General features: G+C 41.4%; 1 protein-coding gene across 5 annotated transcripts in view; it reads right to left on the bottom strand.

Annotated features, from left to right (window-relative positions):
* The window catches only part of abcc3 (ATP-binding cassette, sub-family C (CFTR/MRP), member 3), a 58302-nt gene extending 39879 nt beyond the window's left edge, over positions 1 to 18423 (bottom strand). For 3 of the 5 annotated variants that reach the window (XM_064950583.1, XM_064950584.1, XM_064950582.1), the window contains exon 1: positions 18156 to 18419. In XM_064950583.1, coding sequence (XP_064806655.1) covers positions 18156 to 18191 — 36 coding nt within the window. In that variant the 5' untranslated portion in view covers positions 18192 to 18419. Of the gene's footprint in view, positions 1 to 18155 lie in introns of all 5 variants that reach the window. The other 2 variants (XM_064950585.1, XM_064950586.1) reach the window with 1 other exon arrangement.
* Between the last annotated feature and the right edge of the window lie 1259 nt (positions 18424 to 19682).

Here is a 19682-nt window from a genome sequence, read left to right on the forward strand (position 1 = left end):
CCAGGCAGGCAAAAGCTCCATCCCACCAAAACAGACTGAAAAGACTGGCTGAAATTACAAACAGCTCTTACACTAAAATGGCATTGTCATTTTAACAATATAATTCTAACCTCATACAGTAGTGTGGAAATATATACAAAACACAGGACCATCTCATTTATGACTGCACTGGAGCTTTCATTTAGCCAGCCAGTGAGACTGGACAGCAAGGCAGGGACTCCTAATGAAGAGAAATTACTGGTAGTTACATTTCTGTTAGGGCATACTTCTTTTAAATCATTTTAGGGCTCAAAAGAGAATATATAATATTCCAGGTTAGCATATGTACAGTACGCAAATAAGGTTATTTCCCAGTAAAGTTACAGGACCCGGTAAGTCATCATACTCAAACAGACATTAGCTGTTATAACTCCTAATGACAGCTGCTATGACAGTCTTATGACAGTTAGTGCTATAATGCCTACATGGCACTAACAACTAAAGTGATACCAGTTTTGTGAGTCCCGATAACAATCCCAAAAGTCAGTGAGAGTATCTATGGAAGTATTTACCATGAATAGCTAAAGGATGCAGCCATATCTCAACGGCATGAGAGGAAAGCATATCGTATCAAACGTCATAGCGGCAGTGGGGCAGGCAGCCAGTAGTGAATGTGCTTTTAAGGACCGGACCAGGCAGTGGTGGAACAGAGTAGAAGAGGCTCAACCCCAGATACTTGGCTAGATAAACACAGCTGCCCATGTTTCTGCCTGTCAGCACCCATCAGGGGAGTATGTGTGGACGTGTGTACATGCCGTGTGTCTGTATGATGTGGGGGCTGATCCATCCCATCTGTCAGTTTCCATTTCTGCAATGTACGTGCATAAACATCCCAGGTGTCCTCCTAATAGTCTTCAGAACAACATGGAGAATGTGAGACCACAGCTATATTTATAAAAAATGTGTGAATATGATAAGCAAGACATTATTTATTTGTACATATTCACGTTGCCAAACTTGATTAAGGTTAATTTGTTCAGATGCCCTTTTAAAGCCAAAGAACTCACATACAGTTAGACACATGAACCATACCATTCCTTCCAATTAAACCAGTATAAATCAGTTGACAACAGAGGTGACACTTTGGTCTTCAGTAGGCCTATAGTTCTACATAGAATGACTGGCCTTTACATTTGACCCATCTGCTTAATGGCCAGGATGAAAGAGCAGACCCTGACTGAAAGAGCAGAGCATCATGACTGAATCATATTAGTGTGACAGAACACAGGAATACACAGTATGGTTGTGTAAATCAAAAAGGGACTGAACTGAATGAAGTGTGACTAAATAAAGTGAAGGTTTTCCCCCTAGCCTGGCTAACAACCCAAACTCTGTATAACCAGGTTACTAGTTTTCCATTGTACCACGTGGTATGTTGCATCAGGCTAGGCACCTCCCCAGTGTGGTCATTATTTAGCTGCATCACTACAGTGGCTCAAATAAATATGACACTAGGGAACAGTCACACACCCTGAGCATTAGAAAACAAAAAACGCATTGACTTTGCTCTCAGTGAGTCACAAAGCATGGCCTTCGCCTTTCCACTCTACGTGATGAGAACAATGCCCAGGTCTGTGGGTAGGTTGTGGTGTGTAGAGTAGAAGCTACGGTTGGATGGTAGGTTGTGGTGTGTAGAGTAGAAGCTACGGTTGGATGGTAGGTTGTGGTGTGTAGAGTAGACGCTACGGTTGGATGGTAGGTTGTGGTGTGTAGAGTAGACGCTACGGTTGGATGGTAGGTTGTGGTGTGTAGAGTAGAAGCTACGATTGGATGGTAGGTTGTGGTGTGTAGAGTAGAAGCTACGATTGGATGGTAGGTTGTGGTGTGTAGAGTAGAAGCTACGATTGGATGGTAGATTGTGGTGTGTAGAGTAGAAGCTACGATTGGATGGTAAATTGTGGTGTGTAGAGTAGAAGCTACGATTGGATGGTAGGTTGTGGTGTGTAGAGTAGAAGCTATGATTGGATGGTAGGTTGTGGTGTGTAGAGTAGAAGCTAGGATTGGATGGTAGGTTGTGGTGTGTAGAGTAGAAGCTATGATTGGATGGTAGGTTGTGGTGTGTAGAGTAGAAGCTAGGATTGGATGGTAGGTTGCGGTGTGTAACTGGCTGGTCCGTGTGTGATACACACCAGCCATTCCTTTCTGTAGAGTCTGCCTGTCTCATCAACCTTCAGTACAGATGGTGGATGGTTAGCAGCACTAGTCAGTATTTACTGTATGTTTTGCATCGAAAATCATGCCTGCTGGGTTGTGTTAACCAGTCTGAAGGAGGTAGCTAGCAGCCATCGCTCTGCTAATGACTTTAGCGTCCCTGTCCAGGAGAACAAATATTACATTATGGGGGTGATACTGAATTATGTAAATAAATAGCTGTTTGTCCAAGGAAGGTCACCTTACTTTGATGCCAGTGACGAGGCTGGTTTGAGAATGAATGCAAATGTTTGGCCGGTCATTATTACTCACTTTATCATTGGGACCATTTCTGGAATCAAACGCTTTACATTTGTATGTAGTAATTAACATTAATAGTCCATTGACATCAACACATCACAAGGTCAAGAGTTATAGCTTGGCAGTGTCATGGTGAGTCTATAAGCTCGCTTCTTTTCTCCCATCCCCCTCTAGTGAAATTAATGTATGGAACACCCTCTGGGAGCATGATTGATAACTTTGCATTGCAAAGTCAGTGTATGCAAATAAATCATGGGCTGACAAGTAAAGCAAAGGAGATAGGGAGGAAAAAAAGGGTAGCGGTTCGCATTGCTTTTTACGGAGCACGAGTCTCATCTCCCAAATGGCTAGATTGGGCGGAAATGGATAAGAGTAGTATGCACTCACTGTTGTAAGTCACTCTGGACGAGAGAATCTGCTAAATATCTCAAATGTGAGAGAGATGGGGAACATAATCCTGCAGCAACAGCAAATGTGAAAGATTATGTGGATTATTTAAGTGATACTGCCTGAGAAGCCGCTGTTTGGAGGATATTGGCACAGGTGTTATTAGGCCCAAGCTGAAGTCGAGGGCCAGTAAACCGTGCCAATATATCCTCCAAACACCAGCTTTGAGGGCATTATCACTTTATACAATGGGTTACCAACATATTCAAATAATGGTTGACATATTTTCATTAAAAACATTATTTTGATGAATTTATTCATACCATTTCTTCCTTCCACAAGATATAGTCCCGACACAAATCTAGGTTTGGTACTCAAGCTGGCTGGTCGTTCATGCTATCTGTTGCCAGAGACACGACCCAGTCGTTCAGTCTTTTTGTTCTGTATCTATGGACGCGACCCAGTCATTCGTCATAGACACCGGCTGGAATGTGGTTTTAACCAATCAGCATTCAGGATTAGACCCACTCGTTGTATAAAATTACATTTGCATTGTAAGGATCAATAAATGTATTATTAGTGCAAATCAAGTCTGACATTGTTAAGTAACTGTCCAGTGTTTCCAGATTTCTATGAAATATGACCTATAATTTACCCATGAGTGTAATAGTTTTCTTTCCATTGACTAAAACAAAAAAAGAAGTTCAATCAAGTACAGGCTTAACTGAATGACAGAGAGAGAATGCAATTTTACTGAATAGTTTGGGGAAGGCCTCATCTCCGAGATGCTGATGACAGATTTGTCCCCCCCCCCCCCTCCTCTGTGTGGAATGGTGTTGGCGTATACCGTGGGAGGGGGGTTCTATTTATGTTTTGGCCACAAATATGAGTGTAGAATGAGTCAACAGCATTATTTTGGTATTAATTAACCAAATATGAACTTTTGAAGTGAGATTTTGACTGGACAGTTACTTTAAAAACTTCAGAAGACTTTGAACATCAAATACACTACAATTTGCATTTAATGCTGTGCAGGAAAATTCTCTGTGACAACAGAGTGATCAAATTAAGATGTTATATTTGTAGTTAATTTGTCCCCAACAGGTTAATCGTGTTGTGGGATGATGAATAGAGATACAGTAGACTAGTACTAGAAAGGAAGGAATATATGAATGAGTATTCTGTTCTCTTGGGCCCATGACTGGAAAGTACAGGGCATTCCAGAACTAATGGATTTCAACTTTAAAATCTAAACACACAAGCCATCTAAATGGAATGTGAAACTTCACTCTCCCAAAGCTTTTATCTCCGATATTCACTGTGTGGTTTCAACACCAAATCAAAACCCCACATAGGGCGGTGCACAATTGTCCCAGCGTCATCCGGGTTAGGATTTGGCCGGGCTAGACCGTCATTGTATATGAGAATTTGTTCTTAACTGACTTGCCTAGTAAAATAAAAGGTTAAAAAATATTGCCAAATACAACAGGTGTTGAGTTTGGTGTGAAATGCTTGCGGAGTAACACACATACCTGTTCAACAGTTTGGGGGTCACTTAGAAATGTCCATGTTTTTTAAAGAAAAGCTCATTTTTTTGTCCATTAAAATAACATCAAATTGATCAGAAATACAGTGTAGAAATTGTTAATGTTGTAAATTACTATTGTAGCTGGAAACGGCAGATTTTTAATGGAGTATCTACATAGGCGTACAGAGGCCCATTATCAGCAACCGTCACTCCTGTGTTCCAATGGCACGTTGAGTTAGCTAATCCAAGTTGGTCATTTTAAAAAGGCTAACTCAACGCACCATTGGAACACAGAAGTGATGGTTGCTGATAATGGGCCCCTGTACACTGATAATGGGCCTTTGATAAGTACACTAAAGGTGTTTCATGGGGAGATAAAATGTATTTGAACCTCACAATGACACCACAATCTTCAAAACATGACAAAATAAGTTAAGCATACTGTATAAGCCCAGAAGAAATTGCTATGATCACTGAGCAGTGTGCTTCTCATGGGAACATCCTGAATGAGACCACTTATCATGGGTAGTTTTTTCACATCTAAGTGGAAAATACATTCAGGACACAACCACAGTTATTTGAAAAGAGCTCAAAATTGATAGCTGATTCAAATATCCAACTCATCCTCAAGCTTTTTTGTGACAAAACTATTAGTATATTTGAAAATGTGATGGAAAAACATTGAACTTTAGATTTTGTATTCAGTACATGAAAACTTTAGCGAAAATGCGCATATTTTCTTCATGCGCATATTCTAAAATCCGCATTAAGATTAGGGCTGAGCGACATGGCCTAAATATCTTTAAAAAAAATGTGAAACATGTGCGATTCAGGATATACACACACAAAGTATGTGGACACCCCTTCAATTTAGTGGATTCAGCTATTTCAGCCACACCCGTTGCTGACAGGTGTATCAAATTGAGCACACAGCTATGCAATCACCATAGACAAACATTGGCAGTAGAATGACCTTACTGAAGAGATCAGTGACTTTCATCATGGCACCATCATAGGATGGTACTTTTCCAACAAGTCAGTTCAAATTTCTGCCCTGCTAGAGCTGCCCTGTCAACTGTAAGTGCTGTTATTGTGAAGTGGAAACGTCTAGGAGCAACAACAGCTCAGCCGCGAAGTAGGTCACACAAGCTCACAGAACGAGACCGCGAGTGCTGAAGCGGGTAACAAATAGTCTGTCCTCAGTAGCAACACTCGCTACAGAGTTCCAAACTGCCTCTGAAAGCAACATCAGCACAAGAACTGATCGTTCGGAGCTTCATGAAATGGGTTTACATGGCCGAGCAGCCGCACACAAACCTAAGATCACCATGCACAATGCCAAGCGTTGGCTGGAGTGGTGTAAAGCTTGCCATCATTGGACTCTGGTGCATTGGAAACGCGTTCTCTAGAGTGATGAATCCCCCTTCACCATCTGGCAGTTCGACGGACAAATCTGGGTTTTGCAGATGCCAGGAGAACGCTACCTGACCCAATGCATAATGGAAACCATAAAGTTTGGTGGAGGAGGAATAATGGTCTGGGCCTGTTTTTCATGGTTCGGGCTATGCCCCTTAGTTCCAGTGAAGGGAAATATTAACTCTACAGCATACAATGACATTCTAAACGATTGTGTGCTTCCAACTTTGTGGCAACAGTTTGGGGGAAGGCTCTTTCCTGTTTCAGCATGACAATGCCCCCGTGAGCAAAGTGAGATCCATACAGAAAGGTTTTGTTGAGGTCAGTGTGGAAGAACTTGACAGGCCTGCACAGAGGCTTGACCTCAACCCAATCAAACACCTTTGGGATTGGACCGCCGACTGCGAGCCAGGGCTAGTCCCTCAACCTCAGTGCCCGACCTCACTAATGCGCGTGTCAGAATGGAAGCAAGTCCCCTCAGCAATGTTCTAACATCTAGTAGAAAGCCTTCCCAGAAGAGTGGAGGCTGATATAGCAGCAAAGGGGGGACCAACTCCATATTCATGCCCATGATTTTGGAATGAGATATTCGACGAGCAGGTGTCCACATTCATTTGGCCATGTAGTGTATATCTTTTTTTATGTTCTCTCTAAATAAGCATTGTTGTACAATTAAAAGGTCACATACACTGCATTTCAAACAGCCAGCAATAATCTAATGAATTCAGGGCTTGTGAAGTTACACCTAGGCTTAATATAAGCATCCCACAACCATAAGACCCACTAATAATTCAATGATTTTATCCAAATAGGTTTAACCTGCATTTCTTTTGTTGCAATAATCGCTGATCTGGCAGTCTGTCTATGAAAATGCCCGTTTGTCTTATAAATTTAACTAGAACCATGCATAATGCACATTCACTAATGATAACTTCTTGTAGCAGGCATTAGGCTATAGAAAATTAACACAGGTTTCATCAACAATCTCTCAAGCCCATGTGCTAGTGATTAGCCAGTTAATCTTTATATTTCAAGTTTAGCCAACTTGGATCTACAGTATTTTCTAGCTAACAAGGTTGAACAGTTGAATTGTTATGAACACACCCTTCTGTCTGTCTACGACTGTTTGAAAAGCATGTTAGCCTGTCCACTTTGTTCAGATGTTGAAATCAGTTGCCAATTGAAAACAAGTTGCCAATTCCTTATACAATTGTGTTTTATGCTTATTGCACATTTATAAAACAAACTAGACAGCTAGTATAACAGTATTTGGTTAAAATGCTGCTAGCAGTACGTGGTATCCCAATGCCCTGAGCGATAAACTGATCATTAATTTTCCAGAATCAATGTTCATTGATACTCTTGTTTTAGTAGTGTCTGCTCTGTGTGCAATTTGAGTAGTTGACACATAAAAGGGTATCGTTGGAAAGGTTAACTTCTCCTCCATCACAGTAAAATAATGTCTCAATGTGTTTGTGTCCATTTGACCCATTCTGTTGGCCCAAACCTCAAATGCAAACAGCGAGTTGAAACCACTTGTCAGAGAGGAAGATGTGATCTCTCTCAACTTTGTTGGCGAGAGAGGCAGGGGCTTGGTGTGTGTGTAAACCATAGAGGAAGAGGCGAAATATCTAAAAGAGCTCAAATCTGTCCAAGATATAAGGCCAATGTGTTTCTATGGGCTAATTTTGGATGTAAACTCATTGCCCGTCTTCCCGCCTTTGGGACAAGGACTCCCATTATTAGGGAGGAGACGTGCATCTCTCAATATATACAGTGAAGGAGACGAGACCACAAATAGAGCATGAGAACAAGCGGGCATAAACGCCCATAAAAAGAAAAAAATAACAAAAACTTGATTCTTACGATACAGGTATTTGGAATATCGCGCAAAAACATCCATTCAAATATATCAAATTAATTTGATATATCGTCCAGCCCTAATGAAGATCTGGTCACCAAATATAGAAACAAGCAATTTTCACACATGTCGATGTTGGGGTGGAGTTGGAGATGATGAATATGAAGTGGAACAATTTAGAAATGTCCCTTTAACAGTAGCTGATTTGGTTCTGGGTATCAAGTTTAATCAGTGGTTATGGTAAGTGTGCAATTTCCCCATGATGCTTCGAAAAGTAATGAGCTATCTACACCGAGTGTACAAAAAACATTAGGAACACATTCCTAATATTGAGTTGCTCTCCTTTTTGCCCTCAGAACAATACCACCCTGTTCAAAGGCACTTAAATCTCTTGTCTTGTCCATTCACCCTCTGGATGTCACACAATTCATGTCTCAATTGTGTCCAGGCTTAAAAACCCTTCTTTAACCCCATTTAACCCCCGTCTCCTCCCCATTCATCTACACTGATTGAATTGGATTTAACAAGTGAAATCAATAAGCTTTCACCTGGCCAGTCTCGTGCAAATACCATGTTTTGTACACTCAGTGGATTTGTTTTGTTGGCATTGGAAGATCGCATTGATTTGACTGATATGTGTGTGATTGGAATCTGACGTGAAGTACAGCAAAACGCTGCCTTGTTAAATCGACATCTCATTCTCGACTCAAGTTAAATGTGCCCCTTATGATTTCTGTCAGAGGGATTGTCTCTACAGCATCTAATGAGCATTCAACATACGTTATGAACGATAGGCATCTAATTACTTTGTATGATGTTGCATGAACATAATGTTTGGTGTATGAACTTAATGTTGGCATAAAAGTTATTAAAAGGAGCCAGCATGTCTGTACAGACTATACTCACTCTCCCCCCTCCATACATTATAACCAGATAGTAAGTAAACCGGAGATGTTTTGTTAATCAGATGTGTTGTGTGGGGGGGTTCTGTAAGCCCTACCAGATGGTTAGCACTACACCGTAAACACTGACAACCACGGTCAGGTAGAGTTCACAGATGATGTTCTTCAGAGTTTAGAATCAAAGACTGTTGAATCGTGTCTTTAAAGCTCACTTTTCTACTTAAAGTAGAACACGCCAAAGGATGTGGTACTCTGGTTCCTTACAGAATTAGTCTGAATTCATTCATCTGAAAAAGTGGAAGTTTTCAATAATAATAAAGTAATCAAAGAAATGTGAACCATCTCTGAAAGTTCACTTTTCTACTAGTAAGTGGTGTTAGGGGCAACATTCTTTAGGCTGGATGTTATGAAATCGTCTGAGGTTGTAAAAAAATGTTAAAGAATTATTGTGCACAGCACCATCTGTTCCGTGTTAGACCAGAGAGCTCTCTGCTGGGGAAATGAGCTATTAACTACTGTACCGGGAGTTGCCCGTAGACACTGACCTAAGGTCAGTTTTTCATTCCATCCCTTAATGGTTAAGGGTAAGACTTGGCTAGGGTAAATTGATCCTAGATCTACAGTTGAAGTCGGAAGTTTACATACACTAAGGTTGGAGATATTGAAACTCGTTTTTCAACCACTCCACAAATTTCTTGTTAACAAACTATAGTTTTGGCAAGTCGGTTAGGACATCTACTTTGTACATGACACAAGTAATTCTCCAATAATTGTTTACATACAGAATATTTCACTTATAATTAATTCACTGTATCACAATTCCAGTGGGTCAGAAGTTCACATACACTAAGGAAGGAGACGCGTTCTGTCTCCTAGAGATGAACGTACTTTTGTGCGAAAAGTGCAAATCAATCCCAGAACAACAGCAAAGGAACTTGAAGATGCTGGAGGAAACAGGTACAAAAGTATTTATATCCACAGTAAAACGAGTCCTATATCGACATAACCTGAAAGGCCGCTCAGCAAGGAAGAAGCAACTGCTCCAAAACCTCCATAAAAAAAGCCAGACTACGGTTTGCAACTGCACATGGGGACAAAGATTGTACTTTTTTTTTAATGACCATCGTTATGTTCGGAGGAAAAAGGAGTATGCTTGCATGACGAAGAACACCATCCCAACCGTGAAGCACGGGGGTGGCAGCATCATGTTGTGGTGCGCTTCACAAAACAGATGGCATCATGAGGGAGGAAAATTATGTGGATATATTGAAGCAACATCTCAAGACATCTTTAGTTTAGTTTATAAATTCGACCATTTAAAAAAATGTCAGGAAGTTAAAGCTTGGTTGCAAATGGTTCTTCTAAATGGACATTGACCCCAAGCATACTTCCAAGGTTGTGGCAAAATGGCTTAAGGACAACAAAGTCAAGGTATTGGAGTGGTCATCGCAAAGTCCTGACCTCAATCCTATAGAAAACTTGTGAGCAGAACTGAAAAAGCATATGCGAGCAAGGAGGCCTACAAACCTGACTCCGTTACACCAGCTCTGTCAGGAGGAATGGGCCAAAATTAACCCAACTTATTGTGGGAAGCTTGTGGAAGGCTACCCGAAATGTTTGACCCAAGTTAAACCATTTAAAGGCAATGCTACCAAATATTAATTGAGTTTATGAAAACTTCGGACCCACTGGGAATGTGACGAAATAAATAAAAACTGAAATAAATCACTACTGTTATTCTGACATTTCACATTCTTAAAATAAAGTGGTGATCCTAACTGACCTAAGACAGGGAATTTTTACTCTGATTAAATGTCAGGAATTGTGAAAAACTGAGTTTAAATGTATTTGGCTAAGGTGTAAGTAAACTTCAACTGTATGTCTAAGGAGGACCACTATACATAGGCCCTGATAAAAGAGGAAGTGCCTGTCGCCATGCTGTATGTTTTGTTTGGGTCTGAGACCTGGCTGCAGGCATGCAGTAGGGGTCGTGGAGAAGAGGCACAACTGCTAGAAGGGCAATTAGCGTTAGACTTAGGGAAAATATCAACTGTTTGGTCCCCACAAGGATAGTAAAACGTATGTAAGTGTGTTTCATATTTATTTTCATGAGAAGATGCCCCAGTGAAACTGTGGTCATTCTGGAGGTATGAGTATGATCGTACAGTCAGCAAATCTCATTTCCTGATGTTTTTCCAGATCAGCAGAATCTCAAGAGTTCAGAAAACATTGCTATTGAGGAAAGAAAATAAGCCACGGCGAGGAAGTGTAAACTGAGGGGGTAAAAAAGTTACATTTCAGAAACAGCAAGACTGAAAAGTCGACATTTCTCAACAATAGGAAATAAATGTGCAAACATAATTACAGACAACATTAGCGTTTGGACATCAATAGATGACAAAGGAAAAAGAGCACACTTCCATTACATACAGTGACTGAATGCTAATAAGATCTGTACGTAAGGGAAAGGTTAGGAGCATGGAGCTGGCAGTGATTAGATGAGTCATTCAGCTAACCCAGCACAGGGCTGATTTCCTTTCTTGAAAACATCCTTTGTTAGTTTATTATCAGTGCTTTGACTCCCTCACAAGACAGAAACGATGGATGAATTAATTCATGAAAATAACACAAATAAAATAGATGTGAGCAACATGAACAGGGTCCTAGCAATAGAAATATTACCTCTTAGTCCCCATTGTGTAATAAAGGCCAGGTTTACTGGACACAACCATGGATGTTTCACTGGTCATTAATTAACCAAAAAAACATATATGGGGAACTCTACATGACAAGATGCATCCTTGACAAAATATTTTTATCAAAGTAAGGTGAACATTTACAAAAGATCAACAAATTACCAATTAAAACATCCATGGTGTATTCTTCGGGACGGTTTCCTGGACACAGATTAAGCCTCTATTTATGGACTAAAAACCAGGCTCCATGATGTCTGAGAAACTGGCCCTTCATGACACAATATTTATTTAATAACTCAACAACTACAAATTGCCAGTCAGGACAGAATAATTGGGTCACTTTAGAATTAAGAAAGATTACAGTAAGATTGTGGTTATACATAATCTCAATAGACCAGCAGTCTTGCTATACCTGATGAAATGGAGTGTTGTAGAAAGAAGGGAAATGTAATATTAGTTGCTGCTCGGAAAACCATTTCCCTCAATGGAGCTGAAACTGTATGGCCTTAAAGTAACTCTAGAGTGTTTCCTGATTTCTATTAAATAGAAGGTCCAATGCAACCGTTTTTATCTCAAAATTAAAGAGTTACTAGGTAACAAATAGATGCATTACTGTGATTTTTCATAAATTAAAATGGTCAAACAAAAATAGCTTCTTAGCAAAAAGCAATTTCTCAATCATGAATTTTGCTTGGACTGTCGGAGTGGTCTGAGAGGGTAGGGGAAAACTGAAAATTAGCTGTTATTGGCAGAGAGGTTTGGAATTCTCCTTCTTATTGGTCTATTAACTAATGTACCCCCTGGTGATGTCACCAGGCAGGCCAAAACTCCATCCCACCAAAAACAAACTGAAATTTCAGGCAGTCTATTCAAACAGCTATTCAAACATTCTCCCACTTAAAAAGATGAGGCCTGTAATTTTCATCATATGTACACTTCAACTATGACAGACAAAATGAGAAAGAAAAATCAGTCTATTCAAACAGCTCATACACTAAACGAGCACTATCATTATTTTCACAGTATTATTCCAACCTCAGTGTGGAGACGTATACATACATACGTATACATACATACGTATACATACATACGTATACATACATACACATACACACATACGTATACACACATACGTATACACACATACGTATACACACATACGTATACACACATACGTATACACACATACGTATACACACACACGAGTCTCCACACGGAGGTTGGAATAATACTGTGAAATTGTGAAAATAATGATCGTGCTCTTTTAGTGTATGAGCTGTTTGAATAGACTGCCTGAAATTTCAGTGTATATACACACGTAGATATATTATGTATTATGCACACACACACACACACACACACACACACACACACACACACACACACACACACACACACACACACACACACACACACACCTCAAAAAAATAAAGGGAACACTTAAACAACACAATGTAACTCCAAGTCAATCACACTTCTGTGAAATCAAACTGTCCACTTAGGAAGCAACACTGATTGACAATAAATGTCACATGCTGTTGTGCAAATGGAATAGACAACAGGTGGAAATAATAATAATAATAATAATATATCCCATTTAGCAGACGCTTTTGTCCAAAGCGACTTACAAGTCGGCTGGGGCCACTACTTTTACATATGGGTGGCCCCAGTGGGAATCGAACCCACGACGCTTGGCGTTGCAAGCGCCATGCTCTACCGACTGAGCCACACAGGACTCCGATTATAGGCAATTAGCAAGACACCCCCAATAAAGGAGTGGTTCTGCAGGTGGTGACCACAGACAACTTCTCAGTTCCTATGCTTCCTGGCTGATGTTTGGGTCACTTTTGAATGCTGGCGGTGCTTTCACTCTAGTGGTAGCATGAGACGGAGTCTACAACCCACACAAGTGGCTCAGGTCGTGCAGCTCATCCAGGATGGCACATCAATGCGCGCTGTGGCAAGAAGATTTGCTGTGTCTGTCAGTGTAGTGTCCAGAGCATGGAGGCGCTACCAGGAGACAGGCCAGTACATCAGGAGACGTGGAGGAGGCCGTAGGAGGGCAACAACCCAGCAGCAGGAGGAGCACTGCCAGAGCCCTGCAAAATTACCTCCAGCAGGCCACAAAAGTGCATGTGTCTGCTCAAACGGTCAGAAACAGACTCCATGAGGGTGGTATGAGGGCCCGACGTCCACAGGTGGGGGTTGTGCTTACAGCCCAACACCGTGCAGGACGTTTGGCATTTGCCAGAGAACACCAAGATTGGCAAATTTGCCACCGGCGCCCTGTGCTCTTCACAGATGAAAGCAGGTTCACACTGAGCACGTGACAGACGTGACAGTCTGGAGACACCGTGGAGAACATTCTACTGCCTGCAACATCCTCCAGCATGACCGGTTTGGCGGTGGGTCAGTCATGGTGTGGGGTGGCATTTCTTTGGGGGGCCGCACAGCCCTCCATGTGCTCGCCAGAGGTAGCCTGACTGCCATTATGTACCGAGATGAGATCCTCAGACCCCTTGTAAGACCATATGCTGGTGCGGTTGGCCCTGGGTTCCTCCTAATGGAAGACAATGCTAGACCTCATGTGGCTGGAGTGTGTGATGACATCATCTTCCTGAGGAAATGGCAAACTTTTTTAACGGTATGTTTGAGATGGGTTTAAAAAAAGTTTTCCCTCAAATGCAAGTATAGGATGAGTCAACAAATTATGTATATGAATTAACAAAATATGAACTTTTAAAAATGAGATTTTCACTGGACAGTTACTTTAACGCTCACAATTTTATGATTTGTGACAGGAGTGAACCAAAGGATGAGCTTTACCGCATGTCAACAGTACACCTGTTGCAGCATATAGGGAATTAAAGTGGTGAAAAACTGAAACCATACTACGTATCTGTAAAATAAAGCTTTAGGGGTGGAGTTACACGCTGTCCTCCTGTGTCAAAGACATTACTGTAATCCTTCCTAGCCTACGAGCCTAAAACCACCTTGAACTCATTTCAAATTAGGCCTTAGCCACTACTGCACTAAAGCCCTTCAGATCTCCCTCTCACACACATGCACTCTATTTCTCTTTCTCTCCTCTCCGTCTGTCTGTCTGTTCTCACAGCATAAGGTTTCTTAAGAACTAGGTTAGTCTACTGAAAAAAGGAGGTAACATACTGTATATTGACTTTACACACACACACACACACACACACACACACACACACAGAGAGAGAACGGGAGAGTGGTGGGAGAGAATGACATGCTCTGGTCAGACATCATACTTGTTTGTTTGCTGAAAACATCATTGGTATGACGAGCACATGCCACATGCTACACACTCTGTAGGACTCCATCTAAGATCTGAGATCGATAGAGAGTGAGAGCAGAGAAAGCGGAGAGAATGAAGCTAAGGGGAGGGGCGCGGGACATGGGGAACCTTATATGCCCTGTGTGCTTCTGTGTTAATCTAACGCCTCAAACACACCTACAGCGTTATCGGGCAAAATGGTACGCAGCATCATCTGGATATGTGTGCAAAAAAAGTTCAACATTCACCTTCTGCTACCATTTCTGTCAAGCCGTCTACGCGTACAATTTGACATATACCTTTGATTTATCCATTCTGAAAGTATTCAGACTCCTTGACTTTTCCCACATTCTGTTACGTTACAGCCTTATTCTAAAATTGATTACATTGTTTGTTTTCCTCAATCTACACACAATACCCATAATGACAAATCAAAAAGTTTTAGACATGTTTGCAAATATAAAAAATGACAGTCAAGTATTCAGACCATATACTCCGTACTTTGTTGAAGAACTTTGGCAGCGATTACAGCCTTGCGTCTTCTTGGGTATGAAGCTACAAGCTTGGCACACCTGCATTTGGAGAGTGTCTCTCATTCTTCTCTGTAGATCCTCTCAAGAGCTGTCCGGTTGAATGGGGATCGTCGCTGCACAGATATTTTCAGGCCTCTCCAGAGATGTTCAATCAGGTTCAAGTTCAGGCTCTGGCTGTGCCACTCAAGAACATTCAAAGACTTGTACTGAAGCTGCTCCTGCGCTGTCTTGGCTGTATGCTTAGGTTCATTGTAAGGTGAACCTTCACTCCAGTCTGAGGTCCTGAGTGCTCTGGAGCAGGTTTTCGTCAAGGATCTCTCTGTACTTTTCTCCGTCCATCTTCCCTCGATCCTGACTAGTCTCAGAGTCCCTGCCGCTGAAAAACATCCCCACAGGATGATGCTGCCACCACCATGCTTCACCGTAGGGATGGTGCCAGGTTTCCTCCAGACGGGATGCTTGGCATTCAGGCCAAAGTGTTCAATATTGGTTTCATCAGACCAGAAAATCTTGCTTCTCATGGTCTGAGAGTCCTTTAAGTACCCTTTGGCAATCTCCAAGTGGGCTTTCATGTGCCTTTTACTGAGTGGCTAACGAAGGCCCCTCTCCCCCGATTGCTCAGTTTGACTGGGCGGCCAGCTCTTGCCCGAGTCTTGGTGGTTCCAAACTTCTTCCATTTAAGAATGGAGGCCACTGTGTTCTTGGGGACTTTCAATGCTGCAGACATTTTTTGGTACACTTCCCCAGATCTGAGCCTTGACAAAATTGTCCTTAGAGCTCAGAGACAGGATTTTCTTAGACCTCGTGGCTTGGTTTTTGCTCTGACTTGCACTGTCAGGTGTGTGCCTTTCCAAATCATGTCCAATTAATTGGAGTCCACCTGTGGTAAATTCCATCAGGTAGTAGAAACATCTCAAGGATGATCAATGGGAACAGGATGCGCCTGAGCTCATTTCGAGTAACGTAGCAAAGGGTGTGAATACGCATGTAAATAAAGTATCTGTTTTTTATTTTTAATACATTTGCAAAAATGTCTTAACCCGTTTAATTTGTCATTATGGGGTATTGTGTGTAGATTGATGAGGAAAAAAACATTGAATCCATTTTAGAACAAGGCTGTAAAGCAACAAAATTGGGAAAAGGTGAAGGGGTCTGAATACTTCCCAAATGCCCTGTATGCACCACACTGAACGCTCTGCAATGCTGCAAGGCAAACGCAGCGTTCCATTGGAAATGAATGTACATCTGGTGTACTTAAACGCAATGATGCTGTATGTGTGATCAAGGCCGAAATCATGTTCTCTAAATCCCTCTCTCTCACTTCCCAGCCAACCCCATCCCGCTTTCACTCTCCTTCTCCCTGTCCGTCAATTCAATTCAAGGGCTTTATTGGCATGTTAACATGGCCAAAGCAAGTGAAGTAGATAATAAACAAAAGTCTGCCTCTCTCTCTCTTACTCCTATAAAGCATAACCCAGCTGATGGGTATAATGAATAGAGTTGTGTGAAAGAGGCAATCAAGGTATTTCAAAATGGCCTTTTGGAGCATTACCAACATATGCAAAGAAACTGTCCCTCAGCACAGTAGTCCAAGAAACGTCAATGCCACTGTCTGTCAGACACACACAGACCAATAAAGAGTCTATATAGGCTGGGGGTATTTAGGTTGAACTAGTTGAACTTGTAAGGTACAGCATTAGAGTCCTAACCTCGACTGAGACCTCTAAAGTCCACAATCTCTGGACCAGAAATGTGTTGGCCTGTTCTCCTGTTGACTTTGGGGAGCAGAACACTGGCAACCAACTGCCAAGACCCAAAACATTTTAAGGAACCAAATGTAAGATGGATGTGTCCTTGAATGTGAAGACCTGTTAGTGATGTGTTGCTCTCATACGATGAGAGCTAAGACCCTGAGTTCAGGGGGATTACCAAACATTTTTAAGTAACCTAGACCAAGCAAAGTCAGGCAGCACAAATACTTAAGGTCTTCACCTCTCGTGACCTCGTAAACAAGGCATTTTTGTGGAATACGCACCAGAGTGAGGGAAATCAGGTGCCTAGTATAATACCAACACAGACAAGCACAGTTGACCTATAATGTGCTCATGCGCTGTGAACTTTAAAAAGGTCAGGTTGACTAAGGTCACTGTGTGGTTTCACACAGAGATGAATGGATTTAAAAGGGTTGGTTACATGTTCATCAACATTGTAACAATTACATTTTGATATTCCGCTTTTTGGTCCGCTCTGGACAGGCTTTGATATGGACCTAACATAAGACATCTATAATTGGTTCAAATTTGGTCTTGTTTGGGGGCAGATCCAATTTAAATAATACCCCTGTGCTTTGCAAGTGTTCATTTGTACATTTTGGTCATTTAACAGACGTTTTTATTCAGGCTGATTTACAGTCAATGGATTTAACTCTGGTAGACGAACAACTACATAGGAAGTAAAACATTTCTGTAACCATTACTGAAAATGTTGTTGTAGTTAAAGTGTTCTGTTTGTGTCAGCAAACTTAGAATATTAACTCCATTTTGCTATTTAAATAGGAAATAAAAAACTGTTGAACGTGAAATAATGCTCTCTTCATTAACATGTACATTAAAGTGAAATTATTTACTGTTGACATTTGGCCCTAGAAACAACGACCAAAGCAAATGTCCGCAAAATACGTATTTTCAAAATATTTTTGCTTACTGGGTAGGCTCCAGGTTGAGTTGATGAAAGCCTCCAGGACCGAATATTTATTTCCTTGTCTTATAATATATATATATATTTCAGCTGCGCTCGTTGTCATGTTTAAATCGCCAACATGGGGGTATTGTACTCTTAACTGTAGGCTAAAACCCAAGAACCATGAAACGTTGCTAGAATAGTCAACTATACAAAGTGAAACAAATATTCTTATATCTAATGTGAGGAACACAGAGAAAACACTGAGGCCAAGGCAATGGCCTTGTTTCAGATCCTTGTGATATGCACGAGGTGATCACAACCGCGAACTCTACTGACTGCCACCGACAAGCCCTACTTACCCAGAACGGGAGCTTTGGTCCGCATAAGCGCTCCATGTCCACGGGGCTTCGGTACAACGAACGAATGATCTTTTCCCGGCGTTAACAGGTCGCTCCCTCTGTTTTACCGTCTTTTGTTATTGCACATACAGAGACTTTCAACAAACACACTAGTGGAGCTCGTAGTTTATTTAATCTGGATTAGTAGTTTGTCCCTGTTTTCGAAGAACCCTCCTCTCTCTCCTCTTCTGCCTCCAGAGAGTTGTAAGAGAGAGGAAAAATTATAAGGAGGTTGTTATGATGATATGACGAGTCCGCCCACTCCCTGGCTGTAGCCTAGGTCCCTCCCATCACACACACAAACACACACACACACGCACACACACACACACACACACACACACACACACACACACACACACACACACACACACACACACACACACACACACACACACACACACACGGTTGTGGAAAAGGTAATTGCATAAAAGTAAAGATACCTTTAATAGAAAATTACTCAAGTAAAAGTCACCCAGTAAAATCTTACTTGAGTAAAAGTCTTAAAGTATTTGTTTTTAAATATACTTAAGTATAAACCATGACAAATTCCTTATATTAAGCAAACCAGACGGCACCATTTTAAAATGTATTTTATTGATGGATAGCCAGGGGCACGCACACACCAAAACTCAGACATAATTTACAAACAAAGCATTTGTGTTTAGTGAGTCACCAGATCAGAGGCAGACCAGGGGTGTTCTCTTGATAAGTGTGTGAATTGGACCATTTTCCTGTCAAAATGTAATGAGTACTTATGGGTGCCCTGGAAAATGTATGAAGTAAAAAGTACATTATTTTCTTCAGGAATGTAGTGCAGTAAAAGTACAATTTGGCAAAAATATAAATAGTAAAGTACAGACACCCCAAAAAACGACTTAAGTAGTACTTGAAAGTATTTTTACTTTACACCACTGCACATACACACGCACGCATGCACTCTTCTTGATGCAAGAACTATTGGATATAAAAGCGATGACAACTTATCAACATTACGACCAGGAATACGTCTTTCCAGAAGCGGATCCTTTGTTCGGACCTCCACCCTGGAAATGGGATCTTATCCCAGAGGCTGACCCAAAACAACGCGGCCGCCGCAAGAGAGGCAAATGGAGCGGCCTACTGGTCAGACTCAGAAGGCGAGCACACCATCCACAGCATATTACTTGCCAATGTCCAATCTCTAGATAACAAGGTGAACGAAATTAGAGCACGAGTTGCCTTCCAGAGAGACATCAGAGATTATAACATTCTCTGATTTACGGAAACATGGCTCACTCGGGATATGTTGTCAGAGTCGGTACAGCCACCCGGTTTCTTCATGTATCGAGCCAACAGAAACAACCATCTCTCTGGTAAGAAGAAGGGCGGGGATGTATGACTGATGATTAACGACTCATGGTGTAATCACAACAACATACAGGAACTTAAGTCCTTTTGTTCACCTGACCTAGAATTTCTTACAATCAAATTCCGATCACATTATCT

This window comes from Oncorhynchus masou, chromosome 31 (genome assembly GCF_036934945.1).
Source record: "Oncorhynchus masou masou isolate Uvic2021 chromosome 31, UVic_Omas_1.1, whole genome shotgun sequence".
Lineage (NCBI taxonomy): Eukaryota > Metazoa > Chordata > Actinopteri > Salmoniformes > Salmonidae > Oncorhynchus > Oncorhynchus masou.